The sequence below is a fragment of the Scyliorhinus torazame genome, chromosome 16 (genome assembly GCF_047496885.1).
Source record: "Scyliorhinus torazame isolate Kashiwa2021f chromosome 16, sScyTor2.1, whole genome shotgun sequence".
NCBI lineage: Eukaryota > Metazoa > Chordata > Chondrichthyes > Carcharhiniformes > Scyliorhinidae > Scyliorhinus > Scyliorhinus torazame.
Window position 1 is genome coordinate 167609601 of NC_092722.1, and position 19156 is coordinate 167628756.

The 19156-nt window shown below is 48.8% G+C and overlaps 1 protein-coding gene across 2 annotated transcripts in view; it reads right to left on the minus strand.

Annotated features, from left to right (window-relative positions):
- The window catches only part of afap1l2 (actin filament associated protein 1-like 2), a 312790-nt gene that overhangs the window by 156734 nt on the left and 136900 nt on the right, over positions 1 to 19156 (minus strand). For both annotated transcript variants that reach the window (XM_072479450.1, XM_072479449.1), the window contains exon 2: positions 14818 to 14946. In XM_072479450.1, the coding sequence (XP_072335551.1) occupies positions 14818 to 14946 (129 nt within the window). The remainder of the gene's footprint in view (positions 1 to 14817; positions 14947 to 19156) is intronic.

Consider the following 19156-nt stretch of genomic DNA (forward strand, 5'->3'; position numbering starts at 1 on the left):
TGAGGGCTTCAATGGGGACCAAAATGGCAGGCCCAGGGGAGGAGGATGGGGGTTTGAGAAGGCCCTGGGGGGAGGGCAACCTCAGGGTGGGGGAGTAAATCCTTGGGGAGATCATTAAGGAGAGACCTACCCCTACCCATCACCAACCCATACAGGGAAATCTGCCTGGTAGGGCGGATGGCATGATCTCTCCTGCTGCTGATCCCAAAGCACCACTGGTAAAAGTTCTCCTAGTCTCCTGATCAACATTCCTCCCGTGGCCACTACCAATAGTCATTGTTTGCGAGATATTGTTGGGCGAATATGCCTTCTACCTTTGTCTGTACAAGACTCATTGTCCATTAAAAGTACTTAATTTTGGGTGGCACGTGGCACAGTGGTTAGCACTGCAGCTTATGGCGCTGAGAACCTGGGTTCGAATCCCGGCCCTGGGTCACTGTCCGTGTTTGCACATTCTCTCCGTGTCTGCGTGGGTTTCACCCCCACAACCCAAAGATGTGCAGGTTACGTGGATTGGCCACGCTAAATTGCCCCTTAATTGGAAAACAAATAATTGGGTACTCTAAATTTTTTTTTAAAATGTATTGAATTTACATATGTTATTGAAGTTCTTCTGATTACCGTGAGCTATCACAGTTCGCGAATCCTTTATGCATAAATCCAAAAACCGAACACATCCAAAAACCACAGTTCTTTTGAACCTCATCGACCTTCAGCACAGGAAGTCTAGTTATTTGTCTGCAAAGGCAATTGTACACCTTGCAATTTTTGTGGTGAATGTGTCAATAAGTGATTGTATTATTCAGTGATACTTTTCCAGCCATTTTATTTGCCTTATGACTATAGTCAGCCCAGGTTTAGGCCATTGTAGTGTAGGTTTATATGTGGCACCTGAAAACCAAAATTGCCTGGAATCCGAAAGGCAATGAATCCCGTAGGCTTCGGATAAAGGAAAATCTACCTGTATATAAATGCGCATGTTGTTTTCTTAATCTGTTTATATCAGACGGTACATCTCTCACACTTTGACTTCCAGCACAGAGCACACAGAGAGATTTGAAAATAATCGGGTGCCATTATAGGTCAGTGAGTATAGGGGTGATGGGTGAATAGGGATGTTGTGTTTGGTCCTTTGTACCTTACGAAGGAATCCACGAAACACTTTGATTTGTCCAGATCAGAATCTTTTATTGAGTCTCGTGTGGTAAGATAGCAATCTGATACAGAGCACGTTGTCATGGAGTCTGCTAACTACTCCTCTGGAACTTGCACTTAGCACTGACCATTCACATGTATGTCTTATTACTCTCTCAATCTCCTTCTCTAGGTGGCTGGATGTGTCTCCCCTTCTATGGGAGTCACAGGTCACATGACCTTGGTCTACAGACCGCATGGGGTGCCTGTACTGCCACCTGCTGGTTGGAGGTCGCACACCATCCATCTATGACATAGCCCATAGGCATATCACCACAGGGGAGAGTGCTGGAGGATGCCATTGAGATAGAGAATTAGACATGATCATGTTGAATGGCGAAGCAGGCTTGAAGTGCTGAATGGCCTACTCTTGCAGCTATTTTCTATGTTTCTATGAATTGGACTTGGTGCGAGCAAGGCCATGGACAAAAGGGCTTTGACATTTTTACGTCAAATTTACAGAGAGCAGAATGTGGAAACCAAGCAGAAATGTTTGCAATTGTCATGTTTGGAGGTAACAATGGCATGGATGAGGATTTCAATAGCAGATGAAACTAAGGCAGGGCAGAGTCAAGCAATGTTACGTAAGTGGAACTAAATAGTCTCAGGGATGGTGCAGATATGTGGTTGGAAGTTTGTCTCATCGTCAGATCTGACATGGTTGCAAACAGTCTGGGTCAGCCTCAAGACAGTTTCCAGGGAGAGGGCTGGAGAGGATAGCTGGGGACAGAAGTTTGTGGCGTGGACCATTTATAATAGCTGAAAATAATGTTATATTTCAGCAACATCGGCTAACTCTACCTCTGTTTATACATTTTATTTACTTCTCCATTTTTGGTCCTAACTTGATATCCTTAAATGAAACATTGGCACTGATGTTAAAGTTCTCACATTCAAATCAATTTAGCTTTGATTAAATCTCAATATATCCCTTCTCCAATTTAAGCAATTTAAATTGTTGTGACATTATGTGAAATGTTCAGAACATAAAGGGTTAATGTCATATCATTATTAACCACTAGATGGAGCTCGATGCAGAACGAGATAAAGCACTGACTCACAGGCTTCTGGGAGAAGGCTGGGGAAGGCTGGAGACGAGCAGTGAGAGAGTGTATAGTACAGTTATAGATGGAATGTAGAGACTAGTATTAGTAGAATGTAGATTATTGTTTACTGTAGGAGTAAGTGGTCGAGCTTTAATTAGTGTAAATAAATGATAGCTTCGTTAATGAACTTAACTTCTGTGGTCTTTATGAACACTCCACATCCATCCTGATAACAGAATCACAAAGAACACCACAATTGTGTGACTTTTTTGTCGAGTTTTCAATCTGAGAATCATCTTTGTCACCCTTTCCTTAGTCACTTCTGATGTAACGGGCAGCACAAGTGGATAGCACTGTGGCTTCACAGCGCCAGGGTCCCAGGTTCGATTCCCCGCTGAGTCACTCTCTGTGTGGAGTCTGCATGTTCTCTCCGTGTCTGCGTGGGTTTCCTCCGGGTGCTCCAGTTTCCTCCCACAGTCCAAAGACATGCAGGTTAGGTGGATTGACCATGATAAATTGCCCTTAGTGACCAAAAAGGTTAGGAGGGGTTATTGGATTACGGGCATAGGGTGGAAGTGAGGCCTTAAGTGGGTCGGTGCAGACTCGATGGGCCGAATGGCCTCCTTCTGCACTGTATGTTCTATGTATTGATTGTCTTTTGAAGGTAAAATGCCACTTTGGAACTCTATTCAGATTTGCCAACCAACTTTTAAGTAAGATCCTGTCCACCTGTCCACACTGTTCTATTCCGCTGCAAAAATGTTTCCTCTAACTTCCGAGGTTTATTCTGAAAAGGTTTCCATTCCCTTTTCGAAAACCTAGTGCATGCAGACTGTTTAATGAAGGACCACTGTTCCCATACTGATTGAATATTAAACTGGTCTCAAAACACTTTCACACCACAAACAAAAAGGATCTCAATTAATCTACTGGAGTAATAAAGATCAAGCAACAAAAAGAAATGCATGCCACACTATGAAGTATGCATTATGCTTTCATTGCTTTATTGTTAAAAAATTTGGGGTGGAGTTCATACATGTACAGAGTGAGGGTTTAAACTGCCATGTGATTGTCGAGAATTCCCCTCTGCTCCAGCTATTCTCGGAGGTAAAACTTTAATTTACCGCTTCTCGGCCTTTTGGCTAAGATCAAGTGTAGGATCAAGCGTGAGATCAGGGGCGTCATTCTCCGACCCCCCGCCGGGTCGGAGAATGGCCGTTGGCCGCCGTGAATCCCGCCCCCGCCCCCGCCGAAGTCTCCGCTCCCGGAGATTGGGCGGGGGCGGGAATCCAGCCGCGCCGGTTGGCGGGACCCCCCGCTGGATTCTCCGGCCCGGATGGGCCGAAGTCCCGCCCAGAAACTGCCTGTCCCGCCGACGTAAATCAAACCTGGTATTTACCGGCGGGACCAGGCAGCGTGGGCGGGCTCCGGGGTCCTGGGGGGGGGCGCGGGGCGATCTGACCCCGGGGGGTGCCCCCACGGTGGCCTGGCCCGCGATCGGGGCCCACCGATCCGCGGGCGGGCCTGTGCCGTGGGGGCACTCTTTCCCTTCCGCCTCCGCTACGGCCTCCACCATGGCGGAGGCGGAAGAGACTCTCCCCACTGCGCATGCGCGGGAAACTTTCGGCGGCCGCTGACGCTCCCGCGCATGCGCGGGGAAACTGACAGCGGCCGCTGACGCTCCCGCGCATGCGCCGCATTTCCGCGCCAGCTGGCGGGGCAACAAACGCCATTTCCGCCAGCTGGCGGGGCGGAAATCCCTCCGGCGTCGGCCTAGCCCCTCAATGTTGGGGCTAGGCCGCCAAAGATGCGGAGACTTCCGCACCTTTTTGCCGGCGCGATGCCCGTCTGATTTGCGCCGGCTTTGGCGCCAGTCGGCGGGCATCCCGCCGTTGGGGGAGAATTTCGCCCCAGGTGTAATTCCTGTTCTTGTCAGCTTGGATCAAGTATGTTTCCTTTGTGAAACCATGAATTGGATTCAATTTAAATTTGAATTGTTTTTTGGAGCAAGCAAGGAGATCGATTAAGAGCTTGCCCTGTCCACTCGGCGCATTGGCTTTGTAACTCTGAGATAGGGATAAAAGTTTCAAAAAACTTTTGTTTACCATATCCTGACTATAGATGCCTGAGATCCTTGTTCTGGTTACTTTTTCAACTCTGCCAAGCTAATCTGCTTCTCCCTTTCTTTGCCACAATACTCTATGGAGACCACTGTAGATTTTTCTACTAGTTTTAAATTAGGAAATTTTCAAGCTTCTGTTCCCTCACAAAATTCAAACTGAGATTAAGCCTCATCCACATTTCACACAGTGAATGATGAAGTTTGTTTTTGCTTTGTTTACAATGCAAGTCTATCTACCAGCCATTTACTTTGGCTACCACATAGTGAGGAGCAAACTCCTCGAGGTGCAAACTGAAAATAACTTTACCCGAAAATATCCAGATAAATTGAAACTAGAGAACCTCCTAAAACCCTCCCCATCTTGATAACAATGTAGACTGTCCTCAGACTGACCTTTAGATTAATTTTACCACGTTTATAATTTCTGAATTTATCTAATGAAGTAAATGGATTTTACACCCTTTCAGGTTTCACTAGATATTTTTTAAAACTAATTTAGCTCTAATTCCCAAAGTAAATATCTTTCGTGACTGCCAGTGTTCTTGCAAACTTTGTAGGCATCACATCTCCAGTTCTTTATCTAAGGCACCAGCTGTTTAATAGCTCTCTCTTTTAGCTGTCACCATCTTAAGTAATCATGACCTCAACCATTTAAGGGTAATAGGCCCAAGCTTCCTTTAATTGCATTTATCCCATTGGCTACAGTTAAACTTTAATCCCTAAAATGAAAAGATATTCTAAAACACATGAACCATGAACTAGGGGCGGGATTCTCTCAGGATTCTCAATTCCGCAGAGCGGAGAATTGGCGCCATTGTCACCAGCGTGGTTGGCGTGGCACCAGTCGGGGGCCACTCCACGCGGCCAGCCCGCTGATTCTCGGCCAGGGATGGGTCGAGCGGTCGTCATAAAAAAGCCAAGACCCGCTGGCGCTGTCCACACCTGCTCGCAGCCAGCGGGAACTCAGAGTGGCAGGGTCGGGCGGTGTCCGACCCCGGGGGGGGGGGGGGGGGGGGGGGTCCTCCGATGTGGCCTGCGTTCGGGGCCAACTGATTGGCGGGCCGGCCTCTCTGGCTGGGGGCCTCATTTCTTCCGCCCTGGCCTCTGTAGCCCTGTGCCATGTTGCGTCGGGGCCTGGGCGTTGAAGGAAGCCACTGCACATGCGCGCCTTGGCGCCGGTGCCTCTGCGTTTGCGTGGATCCTACGGCACCCAGTTGACGACGGGATCAGCAGCTGGAGCGGCGTGAACTGCTCCAGTGCCCTGCTGGCCCCCTGTAGGGACCAGAATTGCTGATCCTGAGGCCATTTTGACGCTCACTCAGCCTCAGGATCACAGAATCCCGCCCCAGATATTGAACTTTTAGTGAGGTAATTTTTGTGTTATAATGACCAAGCAATCATGAAAGACTAAGCAATGCTACTGGTTCATGACTTATACTGTGTCTGGATACTGCCATCATAGCAAATATTCCATCTTTCCAAGTATAGTTATCCTTTATCTTGTTTGGACAACATAACAGTTTTGAGGAGCTGAAAAATTAAGTAACTAGTAAGTGACATCGACAGGTTGCTCCCCCAGTCCTAATTGTTTGGGGTTTCTTTCATTGAGTTTTATTGCACTGACCTTTGTACACATGAAGTCCATCTTCGCACCCAGAATAGAACTTACTAAGACTCCATCGATGACATCTGACAAACCTAGAAGGTTTGTCCATCTCCACCACCTAGAAGGACAAGGGCAGCAGGTGCATGGGAACACTTGCAAGTTTCCCTCCAAGCTGCACATCATCCTGACTTGGAATCATATCACTGTTCCTTCACCCGATCAAAATCCTGAAACTCCCTTCTTAACAGCACTGTAGGTGTACCTAGACCAGATGGGCTGCAGTGGTTCAAGAAGACAGCTCACAGGATAAGCAGCAGATTGTGGCCTTGCCAGTGACGCTCACATCCCATGAAAGAATAAAAATAAAAATAATCGTCCGTCGTGTTGTGTGGCACTACGATCATGCTAAATAGCATGAATTCAGAACAGATCTAATAGCTCAAAATGGTACATCCATAAGACAATGTGGGCCATTAGTAGCAACAGAATTGTGTTCAACCACAATCTAGAACCGGCATATCCTCACTCTACCATTAGTATCAAGAAAGGGGATCAGCCACCCCTGTTCAGTTGTTTGACAGTAGGGGAGCATTCCACAAGCAGCACAGCAGCATAGTGGTGAGCACAATTGCTTCACAGCTTCAGGGTCCCAGGTTCGATTCCCGGCTTGGGTCACTGTCTGTGCGGAGTCTGCACGTCCTCCCCGTGTGTGCGTGGGTTTCCTCCGGGTGCTCCGGTTTCCTCCCACAGTCCAAAGATGTGCAGGTTAGGTGGATTGGCCATGCTAAATTGCCCTTAGTGTTGGGTGGGGTTACTGGGTTAAGGGGACAGAGTGGAAGTGTGGGCTCGGGTAGGGTGCTCTTTCCAAGAGCCGATGCAGACCCGATGGGCCGAATGGCCGCCTTCTGCACTGTAAATTCAATGATTCTATGATTCTAAAAATCAGGTGCCAACCGAGTAAAGCTACAACACAGGACTAACAGCATGAGGTGCCAACCGAGTAAAGCTACAACACAGGACTAACAGCATGAGGAAACAGCATCCGACAGGCAGAGCTGAGCAATTGCACAACCAAAAAAAAGATCAAAGCTCTTTGGTCCTGCCACATCCAGTCACAAATGGTGGTGGACGATTAAACAACTAATGTCCTGTCCACAAAAAGGCAGGACAAAGCCAAACTGGCCAATGACCACCCCATCAAACTACTCTCAGTCAGCAGCAAGGTGATGAAAGGAGCATCACTATTGCTATCAGGTACCACTTACTCAGCAATCTGCTCACCAATGCTCAATTTGGGTTCCTGTGGGGCCACGTGGCTCCAGGCGTCATTACAGCCTTGGTCTGCTCGTGGATAAAACACTCAATTCCAGAGGTGTGGTGAGAGTGACTGCCCTGAACAACAAGGCAGCTTTGAACTCAGGAACCCAAGCAAAATTGATGTAAGCAGAAATCAGCAGGAAAACCCTCTGCTGGAATCTTCCAACAACAAAGGAAGGTGGTTATGGTTGTTAGAGGCCAATTATCTCAGCATCATTACATCAGTGCAGGACTTCCTCAGAATAGTGTCCTAGGCCCAACCATCTTCATTGTTTCATCAACGACGTTCCCTCCAACTGCATGTCAGAAGTAGGGATGCGCACTGATGACTGCACATTGTACAGAACCATTCGTGAGTCCTCAGGCACTGAGCAGTCCGTGCCTGCATGCAGCAAGACCTGGATAACATTCAGGCTTGGGTTGAAAAGTAATATTCACACGAGCATATGAAATCTGAACAGAAGTGGGCCATTCGGCCCCTTGAGCCTGGTCTGCCCTTCGACAAGATCATGGCTGATGTTTGTGTTTCAAGTTCTACATTTCCATCAACCCCCAATAATCTTTGATCCCCTTGGCCTGTCAAGAAACAATGGCCCCGCCTCCACCGCCTTCTGAGGCAGAGTTCCAAAGTCACACAACCCTCTGAGAGAACAAAATTCTCCTCATCTCTGTCCCAAAAGGGTGAACCCAAATTTCAAAACAATGCCCCCTAGTTCTGAGCTCACCCACAAAAGGAAGCATCCTTTCCACGTTAATCTTGTTGAGATCCATTCAGGATCTTACAAACTTTAATCAAGTCACTCCTCACTCTTCAGAACTCCAGTGGAAACAAGTCCAGTCTGTCTAATATTTCCTCATAAGCCAGCCTCTTCATTCCAGGTATCAATTCAGTTAACCTCCACTGAACTACCTCCAACATATTTACAACCTTCCTTAAATAAGGAGAAAAATCTGCACACAAATAATAATCTCTTATTGTCAGCTATAACGAAGATACTGTGAAAAGCCCTAGTCACCACATTCCGGTGCCTGTTTGGGGAGGCCGGTACAGGAATTGAACCCGTGCTGCTGGCATTCTTCTGCATTTATAAGCCAGCTGTTTAGTCTACTGTGCTAAACCAGCCTCTGGTTTATTTGAGACGTGGAGCGCGATTCTCCCATACCACGCCCTATGGGAGAATCACCGTTCGTGCCATTTTTTTCCGCGGCGCCAGTCCGACGCCGGCAGGCGATTCTTCGAGGAGTGGAGAATCGGCACCATTTGCACCAGCGCGTTTGGTGCGGCGCCGGTCGTGGGCCGCTGCCGTGCCCGGGCCGCCGATTCTCCGGCCTTGATGGGCCGAGCGGGCCGCGCGGAAACGGCACAGTCCCGTCGGCGCCGTTCACACCTGGTAGCCGCCAGCAGGAACTCTGCGTGAAGGGTTGGGGCCAATGGGGCAGGGAAAAGCGCTCCTTCACCAGGGGGGCCTCCAATGAGGTCTGGCCGGCGATCGGGGCTCACCGATCGGCGGGCCGGCCTCTCCCACCCCCACCGGGCCTTCTTTGTTGCGCTTCCGGTCCCAGAACCCCCGCGCCATGTTGCGCCGGGGCCGGAGTGTTCCGTGAGTATACCGCGCATGCATCGGTTGGCGCTTCGCCACTGCGCATGCACGGGTTGGCGCCGCCCCCAGTCCGCGCCAGGATGTAAGGCTCCAGCGCCGTGCTGGCGCATGGCGCCATGGCGTTCATGACGGCACGGACACTTAGTCTCGCGATCGGTGAATCGCGCCCCCGGTCTCACCAATTCCCTGTATGACAGAAGCACAACATCTTTACTTATATGTTAAATTCCTCTCATAATAAAGTTAAGCATCCCATTGGCCTTCTTAGTTTTTGCTGCACCTACATTCTAACTTCTAATGACTCATGTACGGGATACCCAGCTGCTCTGCACCTTGGAATTCTACAACAGTTCTCCATTTGTGTAATACTCTTCTTAATTGGATGAGCCATACAAATACTCTGGTCACAACAGGGAGGTCAGAAGCTTTGGGCTGGATTCTCCCAAAATGGGATTATGTCCCCACTCCGGCGTAAAAGCGCTGGCATTTCACTCTGGAGATTCCTGGGAAAAACTGGAGTTGATTCAATGACCTGCATGGGGCTCGCAGGGGCTCAGAGTAAGTCACGCTGCTTTAGCTGCGGATACGGGCCCCGCACTTCCGGTTTTGAGTCCGCCCGTGCTCACGCTCCTCAGACTGCGAAGCCACACCGAGGAAAGAGAACCCTCCCGATCGGCCACACGCCCAAAGATCTGACTGCGCAAATCTGTCCCCCTGTCGCGTATAAGGCCCCCCCCCCCCCCCCACCCCCCCGGTGATTGACTCCCCCGCCTCCACCAGGGCGGCCGCGGACTGAGTCTGCAGCCACCATGCGAGCATCCCAACCGGCAATACAGGTTAGCTCCACGCCGTTGGGAACACGGCCGGTCGGGAGCGGAGGATCGCTGGTCTGGCCTCAGAGTACTCCGCGGTCAAGCCGATTCTCGGATGGCGGAGAAGCGCCGGGCCAGCACCGGGCTCGATTTCGGCGTGACAGCGGATTCTCTGCCCCCGCGCCCAACACGATTTCGCCGTGGGACTGCGGAGAATCCAGCCCAAATATTCTGCGGTGAGTAATGCTTCACCTTATTCCCCAAAATATGTCCACCATCTATCAGGAGTGCAATGAAATAATCTACGCTTGCCTGAATGAGTACAGATCTGACAACAATCAATTAGCTAGCTCAACAGCATCCAGGAAAAAGCAACCAGCTTGACTGACACCCCATTGATCATCTTAAACAATCGCTCCTTCCACCACTAATGCACAGTGGCAGAAGTGTATATACTGTACAAGATGCACTGTAGTAACTCACCAATGTTCCTTTGACAGCACCTTCCAAACCTGCGACCACCATCACTTCAAACGACAAGGGCAGCAGACACATGGGGCGGGATTCTCTGACCCCCCCCCGCCGGGTCAGAGAATCGCCGAGGGGGGGGGGGGCGGCGTGAATCCTGCCCCGCCGCTCCGACGCCGGCTCCCGAATTCTCCGGCGCCGCTTTTTTGGCGGGGGCGGGGATTGCACCGCGCCGGTCGGGGGCAGTTGGCAGTGCCCCCCCCCGGCGATTCTCCGGTCCCCGATGGGCTGGGCGGCCGTCCCGTTTTCGGCTGGTCCCACCAGCATAAATTAGACCAGGTCCGTACCGGCGGGCCCTGGCTCTGAGGGCAGCTGGAAGAGTCCTCGGGTGTGGCGCGGGGGGATCTGTCCCCGGGGGGGGGGGGGCGGGGGGCGCCCACGGTGGTCTGGCCCGCAATCGGGGCACACCGATCTGCAATCTGCGGGCGGGCCTGTGCCGTGGGGGCACTCTTTCCCTCCGCGCCGGCCTGTGTAAAGCTACGCCATGGCCGGCGCGGAGAAGAAACGTCCTGCACATGTGCAGGAAACACACCAGTGGTTCTGGGAACACGCTGGCGCTCCTGCACTCGCGCCGGCGGAGGCCCTTCGGCGCCGGTTGGCGCGGCGCCAATCACTCCAGCGCCGGCCTAGCCCCCAAAGGTGCGGAGTGGTTCACGCCACTCTTTGGCGCCGGTACGGCCCGCCCGCCAGATACCGGAGAATCCCGGCCATGGTAACACCACCACTTCCCTCCAAGACACACACCATCCTGACTTGCAACTAACTACATTGCCGGTCCCTCATGGACCAAAGTCTTGCAACTCGCTCCCTAACAGCACGGAGTGTACCTACACCTCAGGGCCTGCAACAGTTCAAGAAGGCAGCTCACCACCACCTTCTGAAGGATAATTAGGGAGCAGCAATAAACCTTGCCCTTGGCATCACGTTGACATGCCAAAAACGAAATAAAAAGGTCCTCCAAAACATCACATGACATCATTTGATTTTAAAAGGTCGGTGCGATTTGGATGTGCTGCACAAAGGAAAACAGGTGTTGTTACAGTTCAAATTGGTTGGTTAGCAATAAGAAAGTAGTTTCATGGTGGACAGAGGCACTTGAAAAAGATTTATCGGGTCGCACGGTGGCACAGTGGGTAGCCCTGCTGCCTCACGGCGCTGAGGTCCCAGGTACGATCCCGGCTCTGGGTCACTGTCCGTGTGGAGTTTGCACATTCTCCCTGTATTTGTGTGGGTTTCGCCCCCACAACCCAAAGATGTGCAGGTTAGGTGGATTGGCCACGCTAAATTGCCCCTTAATTGGAAAAAATGAATTGGGTACTCTAAATTTATTTAAAAAAAAGAATAAGTAGTTAACTGCTAAGATTAAAGCTGACTTTGGGAGAGATGTGATTGTACATTAAAGCCATTTTAAAGCAAAGACGCAGTCAGCCAGACAAAAACGTGCAGAACTTGGCTTTCTTTGCATTGTCCAAGTTTTGTCTTCATTATCTTTCTTGCATAATAGTAATTTTGTTAAAAGGTGTTTTTTCACTATCCCTTCAACTGCATTTATATTTAATATTAACATAGATGTTTGATTAACAAAGCAATGGTAGAGCGGGGCTCTTTTCCTTATTACTGAAGGACCTGATAGATGGGATCAAATCCGGTGGAAAATGTAAGAGTTTTGGAAAGTTTCTGAAACTTTGGATTCAGTAAACAATTGTCACCAATTCCAAACGGTAATGGTAGGTTGGAGTGTTATGAATGTATGAGCCGTTATTTTCTACATTAGCAACATCATGCTTACATTCTGAATTCATCTGAAGTCATATAAAGGGGTAGATGATATAAAAGTAAACTAATTTTCAACTACAATCGCACAATACTTTCCCAGATCCCATCCAGAACATTAACCTATCTTTATTTTTCAAATGTTGACTGACTTCCTTGCAGCTCCAGCATTTTCTATGTTTTTTATTTCCCTTGCACTCCAGAGTAAAAATGCCACTTGAAGTACAAGTGAAGGAGCCAGAGTAGATGTTTAGCAACCTCAAAAGGCTATTTATTTTTTTTTAAATATAGAGTACACAATTATTTTTTCTCCAATTAAGGGGCAATTTAGCGTGGTCAATCCACCTAACCTGCACATCTTCAGGTTGTGGGAGTGAAACCCACGCAGAAATGGGGAGAATGTGCAAACACGGACAGTGACCCAGGGCCGGGATTCAAAACCAGGGGCGTCATTCTCCGACCCCCCGCCGGGGGGTCTCCGGCACCGGAGATTCGGCGGGGGCGGGAATCGCGCCGCGCCAGTTGGCGGGCCCCCCCGCTCGATTCTCCGGCCCAGATGGGCCGAAGTCCCGCCGATAAATTGCCTGTCCCGCCGGTGTGGATTAAACCACCTTTTGAACGGCGGGACAAGGCGGTGTGGGTGGGCTCCGGGGTCCTAGGGGGGCGCGGGGCGATCTGGCCCCGGGGGGTGCCCCCACGGTGGCCTGGCCCACGATCGGGGCCCACCGATCCACGGGCGGGCCTGTGCCGTGGGGGCACTCTTTCCCTTCCGCCTCCGCCACGGTCTCCACCATGGCGGAGGCGGAAGAGACTCCCTCCACTGCGCATGCGTGGGTAACTGTCAGCAGCTGCTGACGCTCCCGCGCATGCGCCGCCCGGGGATGTCATTTGCGCGCCAGCTGGCGGGGCAACAAAGGCCGTTTCCGCCAGGTGGCGGGGCGGAAATTCCTCTGGCGCCGGCCTAGCCCCTCAATGTTGGGGCTCGGCCCCCAAAGATGCGGAGCATTCCACACCTTTGGGGCGGCGCGATGCCCGTCTGATTGGCGCCGTTTTGGGCGCCAGTCGGCGGACATCGCGCCGTTTCGGGAGAATTTCGCCCCAGGTACTCAGCGCTGCAGTTCCAGTACTAACCACTGTGGCACATGCCACCCTAAAAAGGCTATTTCTTGCGGATCAGCAGGAGAGATGGCTTAGGAGCCTGCTACCAATTCAGTATTCAGCATGCAAAAAAGAAGTCATGTAAGAATACAGCAATTATACTGACAGGAAGGTCTTTGATCGCTGCTGCACAAATGAGGGACCTTTCAGCTGAAGGATGAGCTCACAGCCGTGACTTCTCCTCTTGTTTCAGGCGAGGATGAAGGCAATGTAAACTGCCCTGTCCCTCACCCCTAGTGGCCATTTTCCTGTGGAGTGCAGACAGTGGTTAGCACTGCTACCTCACAGCGCCAGGGACCCGGGTCGATTCCCACCTTGGGTGACTGTGTGGAGTTTGCACTTTCTCCCCGTGTCTGCGTGGATTTCCTCCGTGTGCTCCGGTTTCCCCCCCCAGTACAAAAATGTGCAGTTTAGGTGGATTGGATATGCCAAATTGCCCCTTCGGGTGAGGTTATAGGGCCTAGGTCGGGTGGACTTTCAAAGGGACGGTACAGACTCAAAGGGATGAATAGCCTCTTTCTGTACTGTAGGGATTCTATGATTCTGGTCTATGAGTAATAGTCACACTTTTAAAATATATTTTAATACAAATTTAAAGGGCTGGATTGTCCGCTGTCGGGGTTCTCGGTTGCGCCGGCAACCCAGGGCTTTCCTCACGGATTGGAGATGCCCACAGTGGGAAACCCCAGTGGCCAGCTGGCGAGATGGAGAATCCCGGGGGCGCGGGACAGACAATCCCGCCCAAAGTACCCAATTTTTTTTTTTCCAATCAAGGGGCAATTTAGCGTGGCCAATCCACCTACCCTCACATCTTTTGGGTTGTGGGGGTGTGACCCATGCAGACACGGGGAGAATGTGCAAACTCCACACAGACAGTGACCCGGGGCCAGGATCGAACCCAGGTCCTCAGCGCCGTAAGGCAGCAGTGCTAACCACTTTGCCATCGTGCCGCCCTGTAACAGCAACACTTAAAGGTAATCAAAGCCTGCTTCCAAGCCTGAGCACACATCTGTACACTTCCCAACGGGGGCCTTTCAACGTGTTCGGCAAGGGTATGATAGATTATAGAACCAAAGTGGGGTTGTGATACAAATCAGTCAGGTTCAAATTGGAATAGGGTCAAGGGGCTTGAATGGCCTCTATGTTTAAAAAAATGGCCCTGGGGGTGTGAATGTTGCTGGTTAGGCCAGCATTTATTTCCCATTCCTAAAAAACGACCTGCAACGGCTGCGTCGTACAACATGCGCCGGCTGCCTGATAGTTCCCCCGCCCCCCCAGACAGGAAGCCCCTCGCCCCCGGACCACCCCCCACCAGTTCCCCCAGCCCTCGCCGAAGCCAGCACGGCTCCCCCCTCGACTGTGGCGGCCCTGGACACAGTCCCCACGAGTCAACCGCCTGGTTGGGAACTTGGCCCATCGGGGGCGGAGCATCGGGAGAGGGCCTTCAGGTATTGTCCTGAGGTGGTCCCAACGGCGTGTGGCGCGCTCCTCGATGACGCTGTTTTGAAGGGGGCGGAGCATCTGAAAACAGGCACCGCCCCAATTCGGTCGGAAAAATATATTCTCCACCCAATCGCCGATTACAAAATTGGCGTCGGCAAGCGGAGAATCCCGCCCATAATCTTTACTATTATACTAAACAGGTAAATCAAATGCTGACCTGAAGAACTGATGATGTTGTGAAGTAGATCTGATAAGACACATTTTTTGGCTAAGGCACTGAGGCTGAGGTTTTCGTTATCCAGTAACTTCAAAAATGTCTCAAGTTCTGCAAGCAGCTGATCTAGTGCTGGGGAAAATAAAAATAGAAGTCAACATAGGATCAACCCACATCTGAGAAAAAGAAGCTCAATTCAGAAATGGAAGATCTTCAACATTCATATTGGTCAACGGTCTCATCAGTAAACATTCTATTCAAGCACCAGTCATTCAAATGTGTGCCACTGTGTGGCAAAGAATGTTCCCTGATGAATATTTGTATTATGTACGACATGCTTTTGTTATTGTGCCTCTGAATGGACAGCAACTTCTAATTTCATGTGAGATCGGTTCCGACATGTTCTGTCTTCCACACTATGTTAATGTTAGCTTTGCACACTGGGTGGCGTTCTCACCTCTGAACCAGAAGATGTATGGGTCAAGCCCCACTCCATGCCCTTGTGGTTCAGGCGAGTGCAAGATCCATTGACTTGGTTTAAAAACATGGCAGGGATTTCCCCTGCTATCACCAATTACAAATTAATTACAGATTATTCATCTCTTCTGTGTTTGTGGAACCTTGCTCCACATAAAATGGGGACTGCATTTTCCCTCATAATAAAAAATGACTGCACAGTACTGTGAATCGAGATTAAATGAGTCTTCAAGCATACTGTGGCACTGGGGTGAAATACGAGCAACAATCATGATTCCTAACAGTAGGGGCAGCACGGCGGTGCAGTGGTTAGCACTGCTGCCTCACGGCACTGAGGACCCGGGTTCGATCCTGGCCCCGGGTCACTGTCCGTGTTTGCACGTTCTGCACGTTTGCACGTTCTGCCTGTGTCTGCGTGGGTCTCAGCCCCACAACCCAAAAATGTGCAGGATAGGTGAATTGGTCACACTAAATTGTCCCTTAATTGGAAAAAGAAATAATTGGGTACTCTAATTTTTAAAAAAAAAATATTCCTAACTGTGCCTTGTATATGTCATTGCCTGGGCCTGGCCACATTATGAGGCCTACTCCTTCTTGAAAGGGAAAATAAAATGGCGGCAAGCATCAACTTGTTTTAATGTTGTTTTGAACCTTCATTAAACATTTAATTTGTATCAATCAATCAAAAGTTTATTTATGCTGAAGATGTATTTGATTAGATATTCAGTTTTAACTATGGAAGATCCCAGGGCCTATGAAATTAGTCAGTTAGAAAGCAGTAATGTGCATAACATAGCAACATAATTTTTCCAGGTGTATTTGCTGGCTGTAATAAGAATTAATTGCAAAAAAAATCTGTTATCTGAATAGAGTGCCTTTCATGAACATTTAATTCTTATTTCTAGTACGTATGATCAATATTCCTCTCCACCCTTATAATTCTCAATCTTTCCACTGAGTCATGTTAGCCTCTGTGCATTTGACCTTTTCAACTAATATTGCCCTTCCATGTTGATCTGACACATGTATGGAAATGAGAAATGGACAGACTAATTTTAGCTATATTTTATCTTGGGAAGTTATGTTCATTATCTGTGGGACTCCTCACCAAAAAAAATCAAAATAAATCATCAATTAAATACAAGTTTTTTCATCACAGCAAAACTAAGCCAATTGCTGATGAATAAAGAACTCTCGTCAATGAACATGCCAGATGTTGTCACTACCACCTTAAGGGAGTCATTTTGAGTTTTTGCATTGGCATTAAATGTGTTATTACACTAATAAAGGGCACAAAACCAGCTTCTTTTGTTGGCTTAAAAATCTTGGCATTTTGTAAATGCTTCAGTACTATTACAAGAAATTTACATTCAGTCACATTGCATACAAAATCTGGGTTAGATTAATGTTTTGAAAATACATTCATAGCCATCTGCAAATGTCTTGCTGTAACGGTTGCAGAATGATGCACCAATTATATATTTCTTATTTTTAGAAGCAAACTTGAATCAGAACAACTGGCCCTCAAGGAACAATGCAGCGTGAACACCTTCAGCTGTAATAATAATGATCAGTTTTGAAAAGTTAAAGGAGGGATGGTGCCTGATTTGGCAATGTGTAAATCGTCTCCCCAAAAGCATAGATGGGAAAAATTGTGGCTCTGGCATTCCAATGTTCCAGAAGTCACATCATACAGCCATTTCTGTATTAAAATATTAGCTCTTGGACAGATATGAGTCAATTACATGAATGCAGATGGTCCTTACAATTTACCGAGCCAGGTTTGACATTGAGACAAACTTCAAGTAAATCCAATTTTGGTACTGTTAAAATAGTGTAACTATGAAAATATGTGGTACTATATTTATCCATCAACCAATACTCAAGAATGATTCTGAGGAGCTTTTATATTAAAGTGCGAGAGGTTTAGAAGATAACTAAAGAGTGCAAAAGCCTCATGATATGTGTGTGTATAATGTGTGTGTATATCATATGTGTGTGTAATATGTGTGTGCATATATAATGTGTATGTGTGTATATGTGTGTGTATAATATGTATGTGTATAATGTGTGTATAAAATATGTGTGTGTTTGTGTGTATAATGTGTCTGTATGTGTGCACGTATAATGTTTGTGTATAATATGTGTGTATAATATGTATGTGTAATATGTGTATGTGTGTGTATAACGTGTGTGTATATAATATATGTATGTGTGTGTGCACAATGTGAGTGTATAATATATGTGTGTATAATGCATGTGTAATATGTGTATGTGTATAATATGTGTGTGTATATGCGTATATGTATAATATGTGTGTGTGTATAATATGTGTGTGTATAATATATGTGTGCATATAATATATATGTGTGTGTATAATGTGTGTGTGGGGGGGGGGGTTGTTGCATTCTTCTGTTTATTGCAAACATACCAATCATATGACACGGATTCATAAAACAATAACGTGGCTTCTTGATTTGAAGGTGAGACTACATATGTTAACTGGAAGGCCAGTCTGACCTGAAACACTGCTGCTGTATTCCTTCTGCAGGTCTCGTGGGATAACTGGTGTCAGATAGCAGTTTAGGATATACCTCTTTAAAGATGCATACACATTGTCTTGAATGGTCTATACATACACAAGAGCCACTATATAGTCATCAGGAGCAGCAGTCTGGTTGATTATTTTTCTCTTTAACCTGGGAAGCTGAGCTCCTGCATTATTGTTCCTGAGAATAGTTTTCTCACAATAGAGAGAAATAAGACCATAAGACATAGGAGCAGAATTAGGCCACTCAGTCCATCGAGTCTGCTCCGCCATTCAATCATGGTTGATATTTTTCTCATCCCCATTCTCCTGCCTTCTCCTCATAACCCCTGATCCCTTTATTAATCAAGAACCTATCTATCTCTGTCTTAAAGACATTCAGTGATTAGGCTTCCACAGCCTTCTGTGGCAATGAGTTCCACAGATTTGGAATACGATTTGCAATCCCCCTGCTCTATATGGCTGGGTGCCAAAGGTCACTGCAACTGAGTTATCAAAGAAGCTTGATCAGAAAATTAATAGCAATTCATCAATATTGTCCCAGATTTAAAGTAAGAACATTACAACAATTAGAAGCCTCAATAATGATAATGTACAAACTGATGCATGGGTGGACCGAGTCATCATTCTCCATTTCATGCTCCACCAGTAATCCAATAATGTAAAATTACACACCAGACAATGTGCATTGTAGCGGAACTCTCACCCTTTATTCACTCCAGAATACTGACTCTTTCTAGTTAGTTCACTTAAGCGCAAGCTGCCCATCTACATTCCTGGCCTTGGACGTTGCAGGCAACAGAGACATCAAAACGAGGAAAATAAAACCTTAAAATGAGGGAGACCTCCATTAACGGGACATCTAGGGCGGGATTCACCCCCCCCCCCACCGATTTGGGGGGGGGTGCCGTGAATCCCGCCCCGCCGCTCCAACGCCGGCTGCCGAATTCTCCAGCGCCGGTTTTCGGCCGGGGGCGTGGATCGTGCCACGCCGGTCGGGGGCAGTTGGCAGCACCCCGCCCCCCCGGCAATTCTCCAGGCCCCGATGAGCCGAGCGGCCACCCGTTTTCGGCCAGCCCCACCGGCGTGAAATAGACAAGGTCCATTCAGGCGGGGCCTGGCTTGGAGGGCGGCTTGCAGAGTCCGGGGAGGGGGGGGGGGGGGGGCGGGGGGGAGGGGGTTGCGAGGATCCTGCCCCAGGGGGGCCCCCACGGTGGCCTGGACCGCAATTAGGGCCCACCGATCTGCGGACGGGCCTGTGCCATGGGGGAACTCTTTACCTCCACGCCGGCCTCTGTTAGGTTCCGTGATGGCCAG